The sequence below is a fragment of the Aspergillus glaucus genome (assembly GCF_001890805.1).
Source record: "Aspergillus glaucus CBS 516.65 unplaced genomic scaffold ASPGLscaffold_13, whole genome shotgun sequence".
Classification (NCBI taxonomy): domain Eukaryota; kingdom Fungi; phylum Ascomycota; class Eurotiomycetes; order Eurotiales; family Aspergillaceae; genus Aspergillus; species Aspergillus glaucus.
The window spans coordinates 509790-524307 of NW_019170465.1; the positions used below are offsets into that span (position 1 = coordinate 509790).

The following is a 14518-nucleotide window of genomic DNA, read 5'->3' on the forward strand; positions in this document are numbered from 1 at the left end:
TTCTGGATCGGGTTAGCGTGGCTTATATATGCCCGAGGCCATAGTGATCTATAGAATGAGAGATTCAAGAGATTCAAATTCATATGCTTACTATTTCCAAAGGGAACTACCCACGTATACTGTGCCAGACTTCTTTACTAATCCAGGGATTCTCCGAGACCTCCCTCGCAGAAGCCCTCGTGCCCGGCTCAAACCGTAGCATTCTGCCGACAATCTCTCCCAATGTGACTATCTTCCCTTGTCAAGTCCTGCTTCAGCCTGTAATCGAAGTAAATCTCTTCCAACCAGCCTTGCAAAGAGTACCCGCTATATGCTTCAGTACGGCCATTTTGTATTGCATTCCTGGCCTCCTTCCATCTATCAGGTAGTGCATCGGTTGTCGTTTCTAACATTTCATCAACGAGATCTTCTGGTGTCATCATAACACTTTCAAAAGGTGGGTAACCAGTAAATAGCTCGGATAGCTGTCATATTTGTCAGATCACCTTCAGTGACTGAATGTCTGCTACTCTACTTACCGTACACACCCTGCTCCGTAAGTCCACGCGATAGTCCAAACGATCCTTGAATACAATTTCAGGTGCCCGATAAACTATGGGTATATGAAGCGTCTGAGGAGGTGCATTAGGCAAGAACGATTGTCCGAAGTCAACGATCTTAATGGGTTGCGACAATAATGAAGCGTGTTTTCGAAAAGAAACTGGCTCCACAATGTACTCCGGTATTCCAGGTTCCAGTGATCCCCCGTCATCTCTTCTGACTTTGCTGATTTTTGGTTCACCTAGTACGTCGAGTAGTCTCCTCTCGGACAAACGGTCCACGTCAGGGAGAGTGAAGACTAAGTTGTACATGTAGAGGTCTAGAATGAATGAGTATGCTATGAAGTGCTCTTTATGTTACTGTAGCTTACCTCCATGCCCAATCCCCTGCCGGTGCAGAGCGTCAAGCCCAGACAAAGCTTGCTTTGCAATTGACTTAGCGACCTTTCCGGAGAGCCTTTCAGCCGTGTCTACGACACTTGGCCCTAAAAGCTCCAACACCAGGCATTCATGACGCCCATTTGGGCCTTCTATGTCGAATGCATCGAACATGCACATCAAGTTCGAGGGGCCGGGATAAATGCCCGCAAGTTGCTTCATCATTGGCATTTCTCTATTGACCACATTGATTCCCCTGGTTGAACCACAGACCTTGACGGCAACATTTATCCCATTTCTGTCGATGAGTTAGCAATCGATCAATCACAAATGCTGTCTGTATACCGTTGATCTCTTGCAGTCCAACCCGTAGAGTGGCCTCCCCATCCCATTTTATGCAGCACTTTGTATCTCCCATCTTTCAATTTGTCTCCTAAGGCAATGGGATGAAAACCACCGTCTTCATAATGCCAGATAGGCTCAGCGTCGGGAAAATCGCAAAAGTATGGGGACTTCCATGGTTCTTGATGAGTATTCTGCGGCCTTGGGGTGTCTTTTAATCACTCGAGGAAGTGGGAACGATTTGAAATATGGCATTTTCATTTGTGTTAATCGAAATAGGAGTTGCCAAAAGATCTGACTAGGTCCAAATCACGTGTGTTCCATAATTCACCAAACTCGAGCCCTGAAAGATACGAGATAGCAAGTGAATGAGACTAATCTGTCCGAGAATATATACTGCTGTAACTTGGGCTTTACAACTATCTACCAACCTCACTTTTGATTGTCATCATGTTCTTTGAAAGTGCAAGCTGGTGGTAAGGCTACAACGTCAAGCCGCTAATGATGTCCCGGGCTCTATTATGGCAGAAGATGCAGGACAGTGTAAGAAAACGTGGCATTCATTCCAATGTACTTTCAATCAATCTGTACTATAATTAAAACTCAATCCGCCATGTCTTTCCAATGGCAACACCTGGCTTCTTCACAACAGTATACGGCGCCTTTCCAGCCGGCTGGGAGAAGTACTGTATCGAGGCAGTAGTTCCCGTCGTAGCACCGTCTTCGATGATGGTCACACTGACCTTATCCTGCCATTCCTTGGGAGGATCAATGACAACCACCTTCTCCACCTTGACGTTGCTCATTGTCTTCAAGTACTCGGCGGTTTTGGGACCCTTGGTGCCGATGTCGTGAGAGGACAGGACAGAGTCCTGGAAGTGGAAGCTACGGTGGATGTAGGCGCCACGCTGGTACTCGTAGCTTTCGCCGTCGTCCACGTACAAGGTGCCGTCGGCTTCGCCGTTCTTATCCAGGGTGATAACGAGGGTGTATGGGTCCCACTTCATCAAGCCACTGCTGCGGCGAGGGCGGTCCTTGCGGGGAAGGACATGACCACCCTGCATCAAGAGCGGGACCTTTTCGATGGGAGCGGGAACGGTGTGTCTCTTCTTCGCGCCCTGGTAAACGGTGTAGTCGAAGTAGTCGTAGTACTTCTCGTCATCCGAGATGTAGATGTCCGCAGAGTTCGCACCCTCGGAAACAACAGGCTTGGTCAGCAGACCAGTAGATCCGAAGTAGAGCTGATCATCGAGAGCAAAGCCTTGCTCATCAGTTGGATGCACGTAGAATTGAGGTCTCACGATCGGAGTTCCGTTGACGGAGGCTTCGTGGAAAGCGGTGTACCACGCGGGCAAAAGCTGGTATCTCAAGCGAAGCGCCTGGGAAATGTAGTCGCGGTGAGGTTGGTTGACTAGGTACGGTTCTCGCCTGCGAGTCTCGATGTGGGCATGTGCGCGGAAGAATGGGTACCAAATACCGGTTTGATACCATCTGGTCAAGAGCTCCGGACCCGGGTTGTGGAAGAAGCCGCCAACATCAGCGCCAGCAAATGGGAAGCCGGAGATCCCATTGTTCAAAACCATGGGAAGTGTAATGGCCAGATGGTCCCACGTGGCCTGGTTATCTCCCGTCCACGTGGCAGCCACTCGCTGCGCTCCAGCGTAGTAAGACCGGGTCAGAATGAATGGACGTCGGTTCTCGCCTTTCTTGCGGGTCGTCAGCGCCTTGAAGGTGGAGTTCAGCAATGTCACACCATTGATATTATGGATATCACGGTGCTCCCAATTGCCCCAATGGATGTTGTCCTTGGGCATCGTGACTTCAGGTCCGTCGAAAACGGAAGGTTCGTTCATGTCGTTCCAAATGAAGACATTTGGAGACGAGCCCTTGAACTTGTCATACTTATACAGTGTAGACCACCATTTGGCAGCTTCGGGGTTGAAGCAATCGATCCAGTTGGATGCACCCGGCCAACAGTGTCCATCGTAGATATTCCCGTCCTTGTTCTTAACAGCAAACCCTTGTTTCTTCATTTCTTCAGAGACAAAGTAGCCGTCCTCATTTTTGATATGAGGATCAATGAGAACCACAAGCTTACGCTCCGAGTCGTCGAGCTGCTCTTCCATACTAATTGGATTAGGGAAGGTCATCGGATCCCAGGTAAAGTACTTCCGGTCATCGGTGTAGTCGACGTCAAGCCAGATAACATCATAAGGGATCTGGTACTTGTCAAACTGGGCGTCGACCTCCTTGACATCTTCATCAGTGACGTAGTTCCAGCGACACTGGTGGTATGCGATAGCAAACTGCTGGGGCAGCTGTGTGTATCCAGTGAGTTCTCCGTAGGTCTTGCTGATGTCTCGGGGCGAGGGTCCCAAGAAAACGAAGACATCCAGCTGACCAGCTTCCGAAATCCAGTGGCTATGAGTGGTAGTCTTGGAGCCCACACCTAGAGATAACGGGTTGGCAGACGAGCTGGACTTGACAATGTCAATCCAGGTCTCGGCAGCATTGAGCCAGAATACACCGACGGTCGAGTCTTTTCGATGGGCCTGCATTAGGGGAATAGCGCCATACAGAGTCATGGGGCTGTTCAGCTCGTACTCGAAAATGTCGGAGTTGTACAAACGATATGGATCTTCATGGTTTCCAGATCCTCCCCTAGTCTCCCTCAAGGAAAGCGAGTCGGCATGCTCCGGAATTCCAAAAACATGGCTGTAGCCTGGGAAAGAGATGTCCAGGCCAAGACTCTCAGGGCCACGAGGCTTGGAATCAGTGTTTCCATCAAAGGTCTCTTCCCACCATGTGCTCTGATCCTCCGGGCTGTCTTCTTCGGGCTCCAACTTCGGCCGCCAATGTTCCATGTTCAAATAGCCCTGCTTGTTGAATTGAACATGCGTTTCACCGTCCCTTTGAAATTCCACATCGAAGGGTGCGTGGCGAATGATTGCCTGGAATGAGCTTCCGGGACCGTAGAGCACCTTGGTGAGGCCCTCCTCAGTATTCGCGTTCAGCGTCGCGGACTTGCTCAAGTCCAAGCCTCCAACCACAGCCCATTTCTCAGCCTCGTTATACCGTTCCTTGCGGATCTGGCTGTTGTGTCGAAGATCGATTTCTCCCTTCAAGCGCTTCTCTTCGTCGATCACGACCCGCGCGGCACCGGATTCGAGGAAGGATACTGTGAGTGGCAGGCGGACTTTCTCGTTTTCGGACGTTGTCTTGACAATTACTCCATGTAATTGGGAGTCTTTGAATTGAATTGTTGACGGTTCGAGTTCGTATGGGGAGCTCCAGGATGAGCCCTTGGCGGAGACCTCGTCGGCGTACGCCCTGTTTCGCTTACAGAAGCCGGATTGCGAGCAATACTTGAAGCTTTCACGCTTCACGGTCACTAGAATATGTCAGAATCATTGAATGTGTGGTTCCTTTCCACCTGTCGAACTCACCTCCAGGGACCACAAGCCATCCCAATATCACCACCAAGAGCAATAGCGTCCACCGGACGGACACTGGCCAGCTCCGGGCCATGATTGTTGATCAACAAATAATGTGTAGTAGTTCAATGATAAGATAAAAGAGGCTGCATCGAGCAGTCTATACAGCACCTTCGTAGGCAATGCGGTTCGATGGACGTAATTCCAGCTGTCCAGATGGAGAGAGCTGTCCCGATTGGGTTAGCGCGGCGCTAAGCGGTCTTGGAAGTCGGGGAATGATGCCTGGTCTGTAAGGCGATAATCAGACGAGAGTCAGGCATTCAGGCAGATAACCCCTCCTGCCCCACATCCATTTTTATTTTTCGCCAACTCAACCTCCTCCAAGTCTTCTTTTTTCCTCTCATTCCAGTGTCTCTTCTCGATTGTCCTATATCAATCACCACTACAACCCCTCAAAATGTCTACCGAGCAGACGTAAGTCAATTCCCTCGCTTTCTACCTACTCCTCATCCCTCTGCTGGATTACATCTCGTTTTGGAGTTTTTTTTGGCTACCCCTCACTGCTACGGAGAGCTAACAATTGTCACAGCTTCATTGCCATCAAGCCCGACGGTGTCCAGGTATGGATTTACAATACTGTGGTGTGAAATAAAGCAAGGTCACTGACAATGGATCAGCGTGGACTCGTTGGCCCCATCGTCTCTCGCTTCGAGAACCGTGGGTTCGTATCTCCCCTGTCGCATACTTGAAACAGGGCGGTGCTAACGTCCAATAGCTTCAAGCTCGCTGCCCTGAAGCTCGCCACTCCCTCCAAGGAGCACCTTGAGAAGCACTACGCCGACCTTGCCGGCAAGCCCTTCTTCCCCGGCCTCATCACCTGTGAGTAACCTATTGAATTGTCTCGAATTGGAGAAGCATGCTAATAACAAACTAGACATGCTGAGCGGCCCCGTCGTCGCTATGGTCTGGGAGGGCCGTGACGTCGTCAAGACCGGCCGCAGTAAGCTCTTTTCTACATCCTACCTCAATCCGCATCATTTGCTAACCTATGATAGCCATCCTTGGTGCCACCAACCCCCTTGCCTCCGCCCCTGGCACCATCCGTGGTGACTTCGCCATCGACGTTGGCCGTAACGTCTGCCACGGCTCCGACAGCGTTGAGAGCGCTCAGAAGGAGATCTCCCTCTGGTTCGCCCCTGATGAGGTCAAGAGCTACAAGCAGGCTCAGGCTGAGTGGATCTACGAGAAGGTTTAAATTCTTCCACAGTCATTGATCTAGGAAGAACAAATCAAAATAATGTCATGAGAATAGATTTACATGATACCTACAAGCTCTGTACAGTCGTAATCAAGTAACCCTGGCTAGGTAGCAGCAGTCACCTTGTCCTATTTCCTCCCAAACAAGGTCCTTGCTCCTTTACCTAGCGGGGCCAGAACGGACCTTGCGAACCACGGTGTTGCCCATACACTCGCAGCAATGCGGACCGGTAGAAGTGCCTTAATAACGGCATAAGCAGTCGCAAACTCCAGCACCAGCCTAGTCCCTTTCCGCTCAGTCTTCAATTCCCCAGACTGCACCTCATCATTCACAGATGACACATCCCCCTCGTCCACCCAGCCTTTCTTCCTTAACCACTTCCCAAACCGCTGAATCCCCTCATCAAACGCACCGCCAGATCCCCAATCCGGTATCCAATTCCCATAATGGAATGCCCCCACTAATCCAAACAGCGGCACAATCGCCGTTATCTCATGGAGAATCAGGAAGGACGTGATATGCGTTACTGGAGCGCCAAGTAGTGGAGTCGTGTAGGAGCGTAGGAATGGTGGGAGACGGTCATTGAGTTTTCGCAGACGAGAGTGCGAGTCTTTGGGTGTCGAGGAGGGTGAGGGCGTGGAAAAGGTCCGTGGTTTGGTAGGGGAGGCGGGGGAGATTGAACGGAGGAAGGAGAGGAGTGGACGTCGCGGTGGCATTGTCGCTGATTGTGAATAGACCGGTTCGTTCAGGGCTTTGGGCTGGAGATTCTATCAACTCCAAACAGATCCGTCGTCAAGATATGAAAGTCAATTGCTGTCTCGGGTTGTTCTCGAAGTGATTGTTCATTCTCCGCTTGCATTGTTTGCGAAATATGCAAATGCATAATGTCTCGTAAGTCAGCAATACATGCATAAATGTTGATTGTGCTGCATGTCAGAGAGGCAGTTTTCTGGTAAAACCCAGACTTATTGACTACATTTTGTCAGGGTGAATGCAGTTATCTTGTATCTTGAACCGATGCTAATGGAAGCAATGGAGTATAAAAGATGCACGCTGCTGTGGCGCTGCTATCCGACTGAATGCAGAAATCTGCAGACGCAACAGTTGCTTATAAAAATTCAGCCAGCCACACCAAAGAACAAACTAACCTAACAAACTCCCCTTATTGACCCATAACTAGTTATCAGAATTCGGCATTGGGCTCTATTCCCATATCCGCGATCGCCTCGATAACATCACCGCCGTCGGAGTTTCCAGTTTCCCTCAACTCCCGAAGTGTCAACTCTCTACAGATTTCCTCCCCAACGCCTACTATTCCACCGGAAAGGACTGCAGGCCACGATGGAGAAACTCACAGACAAGATCGCGGCTCTTCCGCCCAATTCGAGTTACTTCTCGCTCGAGTTTTTCCCGCCAAAGACTCAGATGGTGGGGTTACCCCGCGACTTCGACTGGGAGTCACAAGAGATGAGATTGCTAACGTTCTGGCTGCGTATAGGGTTTTGCTAACCTCCAAGCCCGTCTGGAGCGTATGGCACAAGCATTGCGACCATTGTTCATCACTGTCACATGGGGCGCCGGAGGAAGCACCGCAAAGCGATCGCTCGAGTTGGCTGAGGTCTGCCAGCGACAACTGCAATTAACGACATGTCTGCATTTAACGTGTACCAATATGAGTCGGGCCTTGGTGGATCAGGCGCTGGAGGAAGCCAAGGTGCTGGGGATCCGAAACATCCTGGCGTTGCGTGGTGACCCGCCGCGGAGTGAGGAGTACAACATCCACGGGGAGGACGATAGCAACAAGGATTTCATGTTCGCGGTGGACTTGGTGAAATACATTCGTCAGCAATATGGGAATTACTTCTGTGTTGGTGTGGCTGGGTATCCAGAGGGTCATCCGGCGGATTCTTTCCAGGATGTCCAAGATCCGCACCAGGATCTGCCCTATTTGATTGAGAAGACGAAGGCCGGTGCGGATTTTATCATGACACAGTTGACTTACGACCTTGATGCATTCAATAATTATGAGAGTTTGCTGCGGAATCATGAATCAGGCGTGTTTAAGACGATTCCTATCATCCCCGGGTTGATGCCGGTGCACAGCTACAAGATCTTGACCAGAGTGACCAAGCTGAGTCACGTCAAGGTCCCGCCGTGCATTGCTAAGAAGATGGAGGAAGTTAAACACGATGACGATGCTGTGAAGCGCGTTGGTATGGATGTCATTATCGACATTGTCGAAGGGATCAAGAAGGTTGCCTCCCCTGGAATACGGGGTTTCCACTTTTACACACTCAACCTTGAAAAGACAGTGTCTTTCATCCTTGAACGCTGCAATCTGATCCCCGAATATGATGAGAATGCCATTGAAGACGAAGGAGCATTGAATGTTGCAGCATCTACACTGGACGTCGCCCCCAATGGCTCTCGTATCGGTTCGAAAAGCCGCGCTTCGTCACTCAACTCCCAACCGCGCAACCGGGTTATCGTGGACAGAAAGCAAGCAAACCTGGAAGATGCAACTAGAGATTCTGCATCACACGAAGCATCTGCGGTCAGCGCTGGAATGCCTGCCATGCCTCCAAACCCTAGCACCACCCTCCAAATCTCCGAAGGACTCGGCGCGCTCGGAAGAGAAGCCACCTGGGATGACTTCCCCAACGGACGATGGGGTGATGCACGTTCCCCAGCCTTCGGTGAGATTGACGGTTACGGTCCCTCCCTTCACGTACCAGCCCCCGCCGCTCGTCGACTGTGGGGTCACCCTGTCTCGCGCTCCGACCTCAGCACCCTCTTCCGCCGCCACGTCTCCGGCGAACTACACATGGTCCCGTGGTCCGAGGGAGGTTCAGAGGAAGGAGGCGATGGTCTAAACCCCGAAACAGCTGTTATCCGCCCCGAACTACTCAAACTCATCGACGGCCGCGGCTGGTGGACACTCGCCTCGCAACCCGCCGTCAACGGCGTGCGCAGCGACGACCCAGTCTTCGGCTGGGGTCCACAGCACGAGGGCTTCGTCTTCCAGAAGCCATTCGTCGAGTTCTTCTGTCCAGACAAGGACTTCCAGAACAGCCTCAAACCCGTCCTGGAAAAGCACGGCCACGAGAAACTCGCCTGGTTCGCCACAAACGCCAAGGGTGACTTCGAGTCCTCCCTCCCCGCTCACCCCGCCGGCTCCGACAACGACGACATCGTTGAGATGAACCCTGATAACGTCAACGCGGTCACATGGGGTGTCTTCCGCGGTAAGGAGATCGTGACACCCACCATCATCGAAGAGGTCAGCTTTCGCGCATGGGGCGACGAGGCCTATCGGATCTGGGACGAGTGGCGTCGCGTTTACCCCCGGGGAACTCCCACGGAGCGGTTTCTCGAGGACACTAAGAATGATGTGTGGTTGGTTTGTGTTGTTGCGCAGGAGTTTGGGGCTGGGACGGAGGTTGGGTCGAGCGAGGAGGAGAAGGAGGTTAAGTGGATGTGGAGAGTTTTGGCGGGAGAAGAGTGATTTTCTTCTTCTGCTCTTGAGTTTTATGGCTTTGGTTTTTGTTTTTTCTTGTTGGATGGTTTGTAAATGAGATGCATGATTTTGTTCTGGGTTCTGGTTATATTTCATATCAACTATGCTTGTATGCCGGATTCGCGATACCTTGTATACTTATTGGTCAATATAGATTGGTTTTCTCTAAATGCTTGAATATATAGAAAGTAGCAATCCCGGCGCCAAAGCTACAAAGCCTTTGGCAAACCTTTTATCCAGTCTCTATATCATGGAGCAGTCTTCTCCGCAAACCCATGTTCCTCGAGCTCAGTCGCACCACCATCTGGCGTAGCAACCGACGACGCCGACTCAGCATACTTCTCAGCTGCATCATCAAGACGGCCGTATTTTCGGGGATTGCGTTTCGATTGATGTGCTCCTGATGGTGGGAGATGATAACCACGGAGTCTAGGGCCCTCGCCCGTCTTCTCGGGTAACTTCGACTCATAAGCCCGCTCAAAAGCCTGCACATCCGCTTCAAATGTACCGCGTTGAATACTTTCTCTGATTCCAGAGAAGAAAAAGTCCATGACGTGGTGGTTGTGGAGTTGGAGGAGCGTCCATGCTAGCATTTCCTTTGCGGAGAGGAGGTGGCTGATATATGCTCTATGGTGGTTTTGGCAGGTGTAGCATTGGCAGCCTTCTACTAGGGGACGGGTATCTGTGGCGAAGCCGGAGGACCATAGGTCCATTGCTAGGGGTTGAGGTAAGGCGGTTTCTGGAAATGGTGCTGGGAAGGTAAATGTCAAGGCCATACCAGCATCAGAGGTCTCGCCCATGAACGGGATTGTCAGGATGTCTGCTCCTAACGACACCTCCCGTAGAACATCCTGGGGAGTGGTAGGTGCGCTGAACAGCAACCGAGGCAGTTCACCCAGACTCTCTGGGACAATAGACAACGACGCAGCTTCATATAACGCCAACCCCGAGATATACGGCCGCATCTCATCCTCCAATTCCCCCAAATACAGAGATTGCTGTGTATTTTCCAACGGCAGCACAGGCGCAAAATACGCCGCTTTAGACCGTTCGCCCTCCGCAACGCCCTCCCCGTATAGCTCCTCCGTGGCATCCATCGTAAACGCATGCGTGCGGTCCACCATCTTCACCCTCCGCTTGACACCCGGTGCCTGCCCGACGACCAGATCTGCAAGTCCAACCACGATATCCGGTTTGAGTTTCTGTACTGCGCTGATGTACTCCTCGCCGGTCATATGGCGGAATCCGACGCTTGTTAGGATTGCGATTGCGTTGGGTGTATTTGTTGGTGGGCAGGTGATGGGTGGGATACGACGCGGGCCCATAACTAGAAGGGTATCTTCTGACATGCATATGAATTTCCGAAGAGCAGACTCGTGTGGTTCGATGGGTGTTTTGTATATCGGAGGAATGGCTTTCTTGGGTAATGTCTCTATGACTGATCTAAGGCCCCATGGGCGTAGGTAGTCAGTATTCCTTCATTCTGCGCAAGACCATAGAAAAGATGTGACACATACAATCCTCAAGGCCAACATATAAGCTGGATATCGTCGTCTGATCCCGCATTATATCATGGGCGATATGAGCGACTGCGCCGCGGGTGCTGAGTGGGATGTAATGCGGCGTCGAGATGGCTTTTCGGCCTGCAATGGCCATTTTTCCCAGTCGGGGCGCCATGACTGGCGCAGTAGCCGGGTTCAGTAAATTGAAATTCATGGTCTCGTGTTGTTGTGAGTTTGTATCCAGAGAGGCCATGGTGCTGTCAGTTGTTAGATTGTTGATCTGAAGATCTCGGGGGAGAAAAGTGTCAACGCGGGGATCTTCTGCTCTCCGCTACTCTCCACGCGCAAAACGTCTGACTTTCTACCTGTTCTAGAAAGTTGTTTATATTTTTATTTTGCTCTGAAATTTAACAATATACAGAATGGCTCGCTCTACGCGACGCGGCACTCTCATCGTCGCTGAAGGCTTGGATCGCGCCGGCAAATCGAGCCAATGCGAATGTCTACGCGACGCGCTACAGAAGCAGGGTCATTCGGTCAAGTACATTCGATTTCCAGGTATGCTCACTGCTTCTATATATATAACTTCAATTTAACGCAAGCAGATCGAACGACGTCCATCGGAAAACTGATCAACTCCTACCTCCGCGGCGAATTGCAGCTAGACGACCACTCAATCCACCTCCTCTTCTCTGCCAACCGCTGGGAAATCGCAAGCGCTATTGAGGAAGATATAAACAATGGTGTCACGCTCATCGTGGACCGTTACTCGTATTCCGGTGTCGTCTACACAGCTGCGAAAGCAAACCCCAACTTATCCCTCGAATGGGCATGGCAACCGGAAATCGGATTACCACGACCGGATCTCTGTCTCTTCCTTCGGATCTCGCCAGAAGAAGCTGCAAAGCGCGGGGGCTTTGGGGCGGAGCGTTACGAGAACGAGCCGATGCAGAAACGCGTGCGTGAGTTGTTTCAGGATCTTTTTGATCGGCAACGGAGCGAGGATATTCATATCATTGATGCGGGGAGGGCCTTTGATGAGGTATCGCGGGATATCTCGAAGATTGCGACAGACTCTATTGCACGTGTGGACGCTATCGGACCTCTGAGGAAACTTGGACCGATTTCTCTCTGATTCGGTGGATCAATCGTCCTCGCTGTCCTCGATCACTATCTCCAGTCGCGGGGAAGCTGGCTTTAATCGTGCATTGGGGAGTTCTGTATCAGAATCCGATTCAGAGGCTGGTTCCTCTATCCAATTCTCGTCAAGAGCATCATCGCCGGTCGAGTCATCGGAGCTTTCCCGGTCCGTTGTAGCGGAACCCGGAACAGCTTTCGCACCCATCTTCCTGCTTTGGTTATCTCTCTTCTTCTTCCTCAGAATAGTACGCAGTTCCTTGTCACCGCGACGGCGAAGCGTCAACTCTTGCATGATCACTGGCCATTTGATAGTCTTCTTACATGCGGGACATGTGCCATGCATTGGAACGAACCGGTCTGGCTCGCCGGCCGCAGCTAGGAAACTGTCAGATAGACAAGACATGTGGCTTATGCAATGACAAGCAGTCTGCGGGCAGACAGTCACCAGCTCTTCCTTGGGAATCACCTGTCTCTGGCATAGTTTGCAGCGTAGATCTGTAGGATCATCCAGTAAGAGAGCGGCTTTCTCCAGATACTCATCGATCTTCGTATATCTCGTCTGAATATCGTGAACGCTGCCAACTTTGTCACCTTTATCTGTCTGCGTATGCAGGATATCGCAATCCCCATCCAAGATAATCTGGATATGGCCCGGAAGGGAATCATCTACACGGTCACTCCAGGCTTTCCACTGTCGATAGACATCAGCTGAAAAGAACCGTACTCTCAGTGGCCAGCTGGAAAAATAAGTCGACCGTAACAGGACATGTAAATCCTCCAAATGAGCTTTCATCGACCGCCCAGTCCGACGACGCTGGGGCTTTGCCTTGCCAGCCGCTGCGTTAATCGTCACACGAGACGCAGCCGTAACTTCCTCCCCAGTCATCTGCTCCAATCTCGCATGTCTCGAGTCATTTGTATGTTGCCATGCCCATCTACTCCATCAGCATAACGCATACCAGACAGTAAACAAGCAGGGGTAAATACGCACTCAAACTGCAACGCCCCAATCCGACTCATAAACCCCTCCACCAAAATAGTCATCTCCCAAGGCCTCAGGTTCCCTCTCGCCGTCCGTTTCGCGCCTCCTTTGACTGCCCCGTTATGCTGGGTTAGGCGTCTGGATGGATCAGGCGTGGAGCCGATATATAGAGAGGCATGGCGGACGGTAGAGCGGAGGAGGTAGCAGGCGTAGAAGGCTGGGATGGGTTTTGTTTGATCTTCTTCCATTTGGGAGGGATTCTGGTTATTCTTTATGCATATGTTGTGCAGGTGTTGAGACGGTTGTTGATGTTTTTGTTGCCATGGAGATCACGTGATAGTTCTGGCAGTTTATTGAGGAGTTCATAAATTCATATCAAGTTCTATACAATTGTTTGAGCTACTACAGATATTTGAGCGGTTGGGTCTATATGGTGTTGATGGCACCTCATTTATTGGTGACCGAGTCCACATTGCAATATATATTCTCGTTGATCTCGTTGACAGAACACCATTCCAGGGCCAAACAAAAGAAAGACATTGCGAAACAAATTTTAGCCAGACCCGACGTCAAAAGAAAGAATAATGATGATCTATTGTGGACATTTCTTGGGCAGGACCATGGTTGACTCTCTGCTGGCGCTGACGACCAGATTGAAGAATCATACGATTGTTTACTATGAGATGATTTATTGACATTCTTCCAACAGTAGAGTCATAATAGTTGACGAGTCTGGTAATGACTGTAATACCGGTCAATGTTTGTTTGGTGCATATATTCTATAAAACTCGTTACCTGATTGGGAAGGAGGCACTATCTTGTTCTTCTTCCTTTCCGCAGACTCAAACTGATCTGCTCACTACTTGAAGCTACAGATAGGAACAGCATTGGAATCTACACAAATGATTGTAAACCGCGTTTGAGCATATGGTCTCAGACAACCGAGTCGGTCCTAGCCCGATGCGCATTGATTTTAACCATGAAACATAACTGCTGCAAATTAGCACTCTATACCAGGTTACCCAGTAGCAATTGCTAGTGCTGAAGATAGTAAGCTCAATCTTCACTTCCCTCCTAGTGCTGGGTCTTGTTTTGTTATACGGGATAGCTGTTGCACCATTGGCTTATCTAGCCACAAACAGATCCCTACGCTGTACTTTTGTGGATCAGGCCACGTTGAGAGAGGTTACGGAGGTTACACTTATAAGAACTCAGACAGAAATATGTATACATAATGGTAGTGTACTGTCGACAATCACATTGTGAGAATCTGTCAGATCAGCTGACCATCCCTGGTGTACTGTATCTATCGTAATCCTGATACGCGCATGCCCCGACTAGACCCGAGGACGAACGGGTTCAAGTCTACAAGTGCTGAGAATATGGAGAAGCATTGATACAAACAAAATATACAATATAATGAATC

The 14518-nt window shown here is 50.5% G+C and overlaps 8 protein-coding genes across 8 annotated transcripts; 3 read left to right on the plus strand and 5 right to left on the minus strand.

Annotated features, from left to right (window-relative positions):
- Positions 1–188: 188 nt before the first annotated feature.
- Positions 189–1514, minus strand: ASPGLDRAFT_67406 (uncharacterized protein; the record flags this gene model as incomplete). The annotated part of the gene is made up of 5 exons (XM_022549133.1): positions 189–464; positions 519–859; positions 911–1215; positions 1263–1429; positions 1482–1514. 5 exons carry the CDS (start codon positions 1512–1514, stop codon positions 189–191), a joined length of 1122 nt encoding a protein of 373 aa, XP_022399849.1.
- A 341-nt stretch (positions 1515–1855) lies between these two features.
- On the minus strand, positions 1856–4787 carry ASPGLDRAFT_128454 (glucan 1,3-alpha-glucosidase ROT2; the record flags this gene model as incomplete). Its single annotated transcript, XM_022540802.1, has 2 exons — positions 1856–4650; positions 4706–4787. 2 exons carry the CDS (start codon positions 4785–4787, stop codon positions 1856–1858), a joined length of 2877 nt encoding a protein of 958 aa, XP_022399850.1.
- Positions 4788–5150: 363 nt separating this feature from the next.
- Positions 5151–5948, plus strand: ASPGLDRAFT_26750 (uncharacterized protein; the record flags this gene model as incomplete). Its single annotated transcript, XM_022543600.1, has 6 exons — positions 5151–5167; positions 5283–5313; positions 5371–5414; positions 5469–5572; positions 5628–5693; positions 5749–5948. The coding sequence occupies 6 exons, from the start codon at positions 5151–5153 to the stop codon at positions 5946–5948; spliced, it is 462 nt and encodes a 153-aa protein (XP_022399851.1).
- A 131-nt stretch (positions 5949–6079) lies between these two features.
- On the minus strand, positions 6080–6667 carry ASPGLDRAFT_128515 (uncharacterized protein; the record flags this gene model as incomplete). Its single annotated transcript, XM_022540807.1, has 1 exon — positions 6080–6667. One exon carries the CDS (start codon positions 6665–6667, stop codon positions 6080–6082), a length of 588 nt encoding a protein of 195 aa, XP_022399852.1.
- Positions 6668–7292: 625 nt separating this feature from the next.
- On the plus strand, positions 7293–9456 carry ASPGLDRAFT_36610 (methylenetetrahydrofolate reductase (NAD(P)H) MET12; the record flags this gene model as incomplete). Its single annotated transcript, XM_022544710.1, has 2 exons — positions 7293–7379; positions 7450–9456. 2 exons carry the CDS (start codon positions 7293–7295, stop codon positions 9454–9456), a joined length of 2094 nt encoding a protein of 697 aa, XP_022399853.1.
- Positions 9457–9716: 260 nt separating this feature from the next.
- On the minus strand, positions 9717–11223 carry ASPGLDRAFT_128598 (tRNA-ribosyltransferase family protein; the record flags this gene model as incomplete). The annotated part of the gene is made up of 2 exons (XM_022540816.1): positions 9717–10906; positions 10986–11223. 2 exons carry the CDS (start codon positions 11221–11223, stop codon positions 9717–9719), a joined length of 1428 nt encoding a protein of 475 aa, XP_022399854.1.
- Positions 11224–11392: 169 nt separating this feature from the next.
- On the plus strand, positions 11393–12105 carry ASPGLDRAFT_128672 (bifunctional thymidylate/uridylate kinase; the record flags this gene model as incomplete). The annotated part of the gene is made up of 2 exons (XM_022540823.1): positions 11393–11528; positions 11573–12105. 2 exons carry the CDS (start codon positions 11393–11395, stop codon positions 12103–12105), a joined length of 669 nt encoding a protein of 222 aa, XP_022399855.1.
- Positions 12106–12114: 9 nt separating this feature from the next.
- On the minus strand, positions 12115–13340 carry ASPGLDRAFT_67413 (structure-specific endonuclease subunit SLX1; the record flags this gene model as incomplete). The annotated part of the gene is made up of 2 exons (XM_022549134.1): positions 12115–13045; positions 13102–13340. 2 exons carry the CDS (start codon positions 13338–13340, stop codon positions 12115–12117), a joined length of 1170 nt encoding a protein of 389 aa, XP_022399856.1.
- Between the last annotated feature and the right edge of the window lie 1178 nt (positions 13341–14518).